Below are 9,149 nucleotides of genomic sequence, written 5' to 3' on the forward strand. Positions count from 1 at the left end.
GATCAAATCCAGCCCGTCCTGGGTTTGGAGAGATTCTCGTTTTCTTTTCATTCATGTCTTGTTGGACTACCATAACTATCTGCATTTTAATTCATGGAACATTTTAACATAAAAGGAACAATCCTGCTATATAACTTTTAGTGTACATTTATAAAATAGTTTGCTAGTGTTTTCATTGTCAAGCGACCCTTAAAAGGGTGGAGCTAAGGGGTGCCTACAACGACCTCAAGGAAAAAATTACATCTAAATTTTAAAAAATTTCATTTGTCATATATAAAAATTTTGAAAAATGATATTCGACCTCTATCAAAATTTAAAAAAATTAATCCAACCCCCTCATAAAAAATTTATGGCTCTGAAGCCTTTTGAGTGTTTGAGTGACACACTCACTCACTCTCCAAAACTACATCAATATGAATATATGAATATTGAGCTCCGCTTGAACCAAGGTAATTAATAACCTACTTGTGGCTTCTTCCACTGCTAAAGATGGAACCTATAGACCCTTGAATGAAACAATAATATAATATGTAAGATAATCCCTCCATCGGTTATCATAGAGTAATAGACTCCATATTTGTAGAAAGCAGCTTGGCCCTTTCAATTTCAAAAAGGGGTTCGATATTTGTGGAAGTTCATATGAGAAAGAACCCTAACAAACCGCCAACATGTGTGTTCCCTTTCTTCTCTGTCTCCTCCTTTGTTACACGCTCCAAGATTGGGACAGCAGTTTGATGCAGCCTATGTCACCAGGGTGCGGTAACCCTGATGATGCACCTGCGTCGATGCGGGTGCGACTCAAATTCGCATCCAACTCCCACCCTATTGATTTCAGTTTTTTTTTATCAAATTTGATATTATTAATATATTATAATAATAAATTAATAATAATAATAAATACCCTCGCCGCACTGTAATTTTTTGAGATGTATCGCACCCACACCCCGCATTCTGGTGACATAGGATGCAGCTGGCATCTTTTTCCCATCGATGTCAAGTTTCCTGGCCTTTCATAGCCAACTTCAATCTCTTTGTCTCAATTTTTGTTGCCCCTTCTATTGTCTTCTTCTTTTTATAAGATGTTGACAATGACTTTTCCTCTTTTCCCCTTGTTGTGTGAATGTGAATGTTGATCAAACAAAAACATGCTCTGTTTTTTATTTTTTTGATTTTTGTTGTTATGTTTTTCAGAATTCATATATGTTTTTTGGATATATATAATTAACGCATATGGTTGATGCCATGAACGATGCAACAATCAAATGTTCTATCCGACGCAACCGTCAATTTTTCGTGTCCAACAAACACCGAAGTTCTTTTTAGAAAAAAAAAATTAGGCTTTATTTGGAAAAAATGATATCTTTTCTACCGTACACTTTCCTTGCATTTTTTTTCTTGTCAAAAAAATTCTATGCCATCAAACGGAGCCTAACATTTGAAAGTTGAAGGCAAAATTTGTTGGGATACAGATGTTTAAACCAATTAACTTCATTTTCAAATTTTTTAAATATCTTACAATTAATTATCTTTGTTTATTTACATTTTTGTTCATTTTTTAGGATTTAACATAATAATTTTTATCTCGCTTTCTTTCTCTCTCTCTCTCTCTATATATATATATAAGTCCCATAACATGGCAAATATTAAAAAATATTAATGGAGTTTCTATTACTTTATTTTTTGGAAGCATGCGCTATTTTATAGTTGGATGCATGTGTGGTGTGTGTGTATATATAATTATTTTATTATATATGTTTGGAAGCATGTGTGTGAATGTGATTGAGAGAGAGAGAGAGAGAGAAAAAAAGAAAGGTGGGAGACTAAAAAACATCATAATTGATCAAGATAAGGATTCTCATGGGCTGCTGTCATGAGTCAGGTTTGGTGGAGCCATGTGTCCTTGTAGAGTTTGCCCAACATATCCTCAATCAATTCGATTCTCATTAGTGTTACTAAAAAAACTGCAAACAATGACATCACAGTCACCTAGGTTTCTAAGCATGTGTAGTAGATGTGTGGGTACATATCAAAATTATTTAATTTATGGCGCTTTTATATTTGAAAGTATGTGTGGTGTCTACCCCCATAAACTTCATAATTTAATTCTCTCACAATTTGTCCATGAAGAAGGCAATAAAAATTTGTGCACCATTATCACATAATGACCAGAATACCTTTAATTATATAAAGAAAATCTTACTTTATGAGGACAAATAGGAGAAAAGAGAGAAAGAGAGAGAGCCGATAAAATGGGAATATATAACAAAATTTGGGGACAAGAGGTCCCCTAAATACAAAAACAATCCGCAAAAAACAAAATTACGCAAAAAACACAAAGCAAGAGGAACAAATAAACAATACAATGCACAGAAAAATAGAAGAGAAGAGGAAAGACGAAATGACACAATCACCCGACCGCAGTCAGGCGGCGGCGCTTTAACTGAATGGCGAACTGGATATCCCCTTGCACAAGACGAGCCACAGAATCTGGTGAAGAGAATGTGCCCCTGAAGACCCTGTTGTTGCGCTCCACCCAAATGCGCCACCAAGCTGAAATGAGCCACGGCCTCCAGACATGACCCCAAGGACAAAAGAGAAAGAAAAGACGAATGGATGGTGGGTTTGGAAGATTACTAACAAGGGAAGGCCAAGTAGAAGCATGGACACTAGAGAAAAAAAGGCAAGAAGTAAAAAGGTGGACCCGAGACGCAGTCGCAACAAGACATAGGGGACACTGGTTAGCCAAACTGATGCCAAGGCGCTGTAGGTGATCAAAAGTGTTGATATGGCCAGTTAGAAGAAGCCAAACAAAAGCAATAGCTCGAGGAGAAGGGCCAGGAGACCAAAGAGACCGGAGGGGGGGGGGAGTGACGTGACAGAGGGACCAAAGGAGGCCATGTAGCAAGAAGAAAAAGTGAACTCACGGGTAGGTGAAAGGGGCCAGGATGGGGATGTGAACGATGAGAGGTCAGCAAGGCGGAGGAAAAGAGGAAGGACAGAAAGCATGTCGGACCAAAAGTGAGAAGGAGAGATGTGAGATATAGAACTATGCCAGACGCTAGGGGAATGCAGGTCGAATTTTGAACTAATGAATTGGGTGATGGGAGAATGTTCAGTAGCTAACCACCACCACCAAGAACACAGGGAAGACTCGCAAGCCCGACTAAGGTTGGTAACCCCAACACCCCTAAGAAGACGCGGAAAGGCAACCACATCCCAATGCGCAAGGCGATCTGAAGGTCGATCACCATCCCAAACAAACTTACGAATAAGCTTATCAAACCTACGCAAGACAGCCACAGGAGGCCGAAAGACAGACAAAGCATGGAGAGGAACTGACGCAAGGCAGTGCTTAGCCAAAGTAATCCGACCTGGAAGAGAAAGCAGCTTTCCCTGCCAACACTGAAGGCGATCCGTAAGCTTCTGCTCCACCCCATCCCAAAAAGAAGGAGCAGGAGGCGACAACGTAATCTGAAGCCCCAGATAGTCCATGGGCAGACTATTAGCCTTACACCCAAAGCAAGCTTTCGCGAGAAGTACCGTGGCCGGATCCGCGTGAATGAAGGTAAGGTGACACTTGGCGGAATTGATAGAAAGGCCTGAGATGAGCTCAAAGACCCGAATGATGAGCCACGTTCTCACAACCTGCTGGCGAGAAGCACTGCCGAACAGGAGAAAATCATCAGCATATTGAAGGGTGGAGAATGACGGTAAGTGGGGGAGCGAATGGGGTGTGAGGAAGCCAACGACCGTTGCGTGATGGAAAAGCGCAAAAAAGCTCTCAGCAACCAAGTTGAAAAGCAATGGCGATAACGAGCAACCTTGACGGAGGCCACGCTCGAGACAGAAGAAATCACCACACTTCCCATTGAAGGAAACCGCAAGCTGGGCCCCAGTGACAAGCGACATGATCCACTGCCTAAACGAAGGACCAAACGCAAGACGGGTGAGGAGGTCAGAAAGGAACTCCCAACTAACCGAGTCAAAAGCCTTAGAGATGTCCAACTTCAGGATGAATGAAGGTAGCTGTAGACAGTAAAGGGAGTGAACAACCTCATTAGCTAGGACAACCGCATCCTGCAGACGCCGACCCTTGACGAAAGCAACCTGGAAGAGGTTAATGACTGAAGGCATGACAGGCGCAAGCCGCATAGAGAGCAACTTAGCAATAATCTTGTACGGCGTGCCAAGGATGGAGATCGGGCGAAAGTGGGTGACGTCTATAGGGTTAGGGCGCTTAGGCACCAGGACGCAGGTAGCTTGATTGAATTCCTTGAGGAAAACAGAATTGGACGCGAACTCATCACAAAACGCAAACACATTCGTGCTACAAACCTCTCAAAAAGTACGAAAAAATTCGACTGGGAAACTATCAATGCCGGGCGCCTTACCCGAGCCAAGGGCCCAGACCGCGTTCTTGATCTCTTGGTGTTGGAAGGGCCGCTCAAGAGCGATCGCACAAGAGACAGAGAGAGAGGAGAGGTGAAAATCCGGCAGCGTGGCACGGAAGCGAAGAGGTTTAGAGTAGAAATCCTTGAAATGAGCGCTCAGGGCCGGAAGGATGTCATCACCAAGAAAAATCCTGCCCCCGATACCCATGGACTGGAGCAACGTCTGACGGCGCCTCTGAGAGGCGGCCAAGTGGAAGAATCTAGAGTTCTGGTCCCCATGCGCGAGCCAACCCAGCCTAGAGCGTTGCTGCCAATGGATAGACTCCCTAATCCGCCACTCCTGGGCAAGACACTGCAGACAAAGGAGACGGGAAGACTGATCCGCATAAATATTATCAGAGGCCTGAAGGGACATGATCTCTTCATCCCAAACGGCCACTTCCAAAAATTTGCTGCTCCAAAAAATGCGCTTCCAGGCGAGCGCCTCCCTCCTGATGGAGTGCAACTTCCGTGAGAGCCTGAAAGCAGCCCACCTACGATTAACTGCACGAGCCCACCAATTAGGGACGGTAGCTACAAAGGATTCATCACGGAGCCACCAAATCTCAAAACGAAACCTGGCGTGCCCGATACCAACCCTACCCCGAAGAAGGGAAAAGAGCAGCGGAGCATGATCAGACAGGTGCCTCGGGCCAAGAACCAAGGAGGATGAAGGAAAAGCAGAGAACAACTCAGGCGAGAGGAAGATACGGTGAGGGTTCCTATTATTAGACCAAGTAAACGTACCGTTAGTCGAAGGCACGTCAAAAAGACCAAACTCATCAACAAAAGATCGAAAAGCAGATATAGACGGGCCAGAAGTGACATGAGAGGAAGAGTCAGCAGGGCTAAGCAAACAGTTGAAGTCTTCTGCCAGAAACCAAGGGGAAGCTGCAGGCTGGCGAATCTGTTGCAGCTCAGCCCACAGCTGCCCACGCAAAGCCCCAACGCAAGGGCCATAAACCGCAGTAACCAAGACCAGACCATTAGGCCAAAATTCGCTGAGAGAAGCAGAGATAGAGTACCTTCTGACATGCACAACAGCCCCCGTAAGGTGTGGAGACCAAGCCAGCAGGATGTCGCCCGCTGCTCCACAAGCTGGAAGGAACCCAAAGGACGGTTGGCGCAACAAAGTACGAACACAAGCGTAAGAGATGACAGACATCTTGGTCTCAACCACAATAAGCACCGAAGGCCCATGCTGACGGATCTAAGAAGAGAGATACCTACGCCGATAACGGGCACTGAGGCCCCGTACATTCCAACATGCAACCCTCATGGGGAAACCACGTGAAGCGACGAATGTCTGGCCGCCCTGGCGGCACCAGGAGGGAGGACGGAGGCTGCGGAAGCCCCAATCCTATGCAACTCCCGCCGCAACCTGGCCAGGCTGGAGCGGGAGACCGGTGCCACAGCGGCAGCAAAAGAGGAACGCAACAAATCAAGTTGCTCAGGCGGAAGAGAGACCTTAAGAGTGTCAAGCGCATCCGGGAGGGAGATGCCCAACTCAGCATCCAACAAGGGGGCAACAGGTGGCAACCTATCGGGCAGGGAGTGACGACCCACAGGATTCGTGGTGGGGCCAGACAACTGAACAGGGGAGGACGATGGGGTAGAGGTGAACTCAGACTCAGACCGCAGGGCAGGGGAAAAAGAGCCAACATAAGGGATGCGGGAGAGGGTAGGGCTAACCGGTGGGAGAGGCAGGTAGGTGGGGTTTAGAGGCGAGCAGCGACTGAGTCTAGGGAGCAGAAAATGCAGGGAAGGCCAGTAAGAACTAAAGCTACTTTCAAAACAAACAGAAAAAACCCAAGGCAGATAGGCAAAGGAGGAGGTCCTGGGTGTAAGGGGGGGCATAGGGGGGCCAGTAACCAAGGTAAAGAGCAACGTACAGGCAACAGAGGGAGAACGACTGACTGGGGGTGCCGATACTCCAGAGGCCAAGACAACGCAGGCCGCAGTCGGACGAGAGCGAGCAACAACAGCAGCCTCAAGGGGAAGACCCTCTGCCGACGGGCGGGCAACCGAAAGAGACGGTGCGGACGACAGAAAACGTCGCCAAGGTCAGACTGAGCAGCAACCAGCAATGGGTCGGGGCAGCCCGAGGTAGACTCGCGTGGAGCCCCAGCTCGCAAAGCAGGAAAAGGAAAGGGCGAGCAGGGTACCTCAGAGGAGCGTGGCAGAGAGCAGGCTAGACTCCTTCGCTGAGGAGAGGCTGGCGCCCGCGGTGAGGGAAGCAAGGGCGGAAGCTGAGAAGGCGGCAGCTCTACCACCGAAAAGCACTGGTGCGGCGGATCACCTGGCCTGAAAACCTGCGGAACCTGTACCAAAAAAGGAGGACCCCGCGTTCCAGGACAAGTAGGCCCAGGCCAAGGAAGTCTGATAGAGCCAAAGAACATAGAGCTCTCGCCCAAAGAAGGTGACCGCTGAACAACTTGCGGAGGAACCTGGACCCAGAAGGAAGCAGTGACTGCTGCAAAACCATGCCGTCGAGCAAAAAGGCGATTATCATTCTGACGAACAGGAAAGCGACATCGAGAACACGTGACGGCCCGGCGGCCGTTCAAGGAAGCACACCTCTGACCACTGGCCCCATCTGACGCGGATAGAAGCAACAGACCGGAGAAGGTGACGAAGCCTGGAAGCACGCCGAGAAGAGGGGACACACCACGGTGAGGGGGCTGGCCTACCAACGGAGACCACCTTGGGGAGCCTCGGCCGCAAGGAACAGTCGCCCATCTGCAGAAGGAGAAAACAACAACGCGCTGGCGGGAGGAAGGCCTGGAGGAGCCCGCGAGCATCTTTCAGCTGAAGTGTGCCGGTGAAAACGCAATTAAAGATAGTAGACTGCCAACTGAAAGACAATGCCTGCGCTTGACGAACCCCCTCAGGCGAGCAAAGAAAACCGATCGCCGCACGACAAAGCAAGCGATTAAGAGGGAGATGGTTACCCGGCCTGATACCACAAAGACTAGGACCCCCAACCCAAACCCCCGAGGGCGGCCGCAAAGGCGGGGGAGGAGGAAGGGCTGCCATGACATCCCCCACAGTGCAAGAGTAAAGAAAAAAGGAAAGAGAGAGAGAGAGAGAGAGGCATGGATAGCAAAGAAGCAAGGCTGAGGATGATGTACCTGGCGAACCTTATCAGCGTGCCCATGGCTCTCCATGCTGTGGTCAAGCTAAGCATACCTGACCTGGTTTGGCAAGGTGGAGCCAACCTACCCATCTCGCCCAAGCAACTTGCAGCCTTAATCCAGACCAAGTTCGGTCTGGCAACAGAGCCGGACACGGCCAACCTTCAACGCATCCTCCAAGTCAAGATAGTATCTCCCTACCGTTCCTCACGGCAGTGCTCGACTCCTATGATGGATTTGGGTCCGAGGGGTTGAAGAGAATCATGGACGTCGGCGGCAGCTCCGGTTCGTGCGTGGCTATGATCGTGGACAGGTACCCGGGGGGATTACGCACATTGGTGGTAACATGTTCGATTGCGTTCCACAAGGAGATGCCATCTTCATGAAGGTTTTAAAAATATTGAAACTCTTCGCTCTATTATTTGCATTGGCTTTCAAAATTTCTTTATTTTAAAATTGGTGTCTTTTTTTTTATATTTGCACATTCCTATAATGATCTGCGCCCAACAAAAAAAAAATAAATAAATAAATAGAGAAAACTAAGACTTGTTGAGTTAGTGCCCCTCAGCCAACATTTGTGGCTCCACCGTTGGGTTTATGTAACCTCAAATTTGATTTTATTTGGCTTTGCAATGTAGGGGGTTTTAGTTTCCTACAGCGACGAAGACTGCAAGAAGGTGTTGGAGAACTGCCACAATGCCCTGCCGGAGAACGGGAAGTTCATTCTTTGCGACACGGTGATGCCGGAGGAGACCGATGACAGCGAGCGAACTCGAATGTTGCAGGTTTTCGAACTGCTTCCAATGACGTTCCATGCGGCTAAGTGTAAGAGCCGGACCGAGTCTGAGTACCGGAAGCTTTGTGAGGCAGCTGGGTTCACAAGCTTCAGGGCACTCTATAACTTCGACCATTTCGCCGCCCTCAAGGAGTGCCAAAAGTAGAGCTGCTTGATTTTACTGAGCAAATCAAGGCGCTGTGTGCACCCGTGGATGCATAGCCTGGGGACATATATATATATATATATATATATATATATATATACTTATGTCCATTGTTCAATATTATCAGTCTGGTGTAATTTGATCTGGCTTAGCTTGTGTTAGTAAATATGTTGTTTTCTATCTGTTTGGGTTCAGTTGAATTGGATGTAGCTAGCTAGCAAGTAATACAAACATACACATAATCTCCAATTTCGTTCAGCTCATGAAAGGATGTGGTTTTTGGATGAAATTCCGAACTGAATATATATATATATATATATATATATATATATATATATATATATATATATATATATATATATATATATATATACAAATGTCAAAAGACAGAAAGTTTAAGGCTGACACATGGTGCTCTTAATTTGGTCGCTAGATGTGTAGGTAGAGTGTTTCATTTTACTATTCGGTTGAAAGCCGAACTTCAAGTTTTCTTGGGAAAGTAATGTGGTGGGTATCATACTTCAGGATTTCTGAGTATGAAATACACATTGGAAGGTATTGGCCCAAATAGAAAGAAGCACTTAATAAAGTTGAGGTGTTGTCAATCAATGAGGGATTAAAACTAAAGAAAGGATGAGGTTCGA

At 46.6% G+C, this 9,149-nt stretch overlaps 1 protein-coding gene across 1 annotated transcript; it reads left to right on the plus strand.

Moving 5' to 3' along the window:
* Window positions 1–7,898: 7,898 nt before the first annotated feature.
* On the plus strand, window positions 7,899–8,558 carry LOC116253275 (nicotinate N-methyltransferase 1-like). The gene is made up of 2 exons (XM_050077681.1): window positions 7,899–7,952; window positions 8,203–8,558. The coding sequence occupies exons 1-2, from the start codon at window positions 7,911–7,913 to the stop codon at window positions 8,503–8,505; spliced, it is 345 nt and encodes a 114-aa protein (XP_049933638.1). The 5' UTR covers window positions 7,899–7,910; the 3' UTR covers window positions 8,506–8,558.
* Window positions 8,559–9,149: the final 591 nt, after the last annotated feature.

This window comes from Nymphaea colorata, chromosome 4 (assembly GCF_008831285.2).
Source record: "Nymphaea colorata isolate Beijing-Zhang1983 chromosome 4, ASM883128v2, whole genome shotgun sequence".
In the NCBI taxonomy this organism is placed as follows: Eukaryota; Viridiplantae; Streptophyta; class Magnoliopsida; order Nymphaeales; family Nymphaeaceae; genus Nymphaea; species Nymphaea colorata.

Bases quoted from the DNA above. Each gene is read 5' to 3' on its own strand.
- LOC116253275 (XM_050077681.1), top strand. From the start codon at position 7,911: ATGTTCGATTGCGTTCCACAAGGAGATGCCATCTTCATGAAG. The intron at 7,953-8,202 runs GTTTTAAAAATA...TTTGCAATGTAG, and splicing joins GAGATGCCATCTTCATGAAG to GGGGTTTTAGTTTCCTACAG.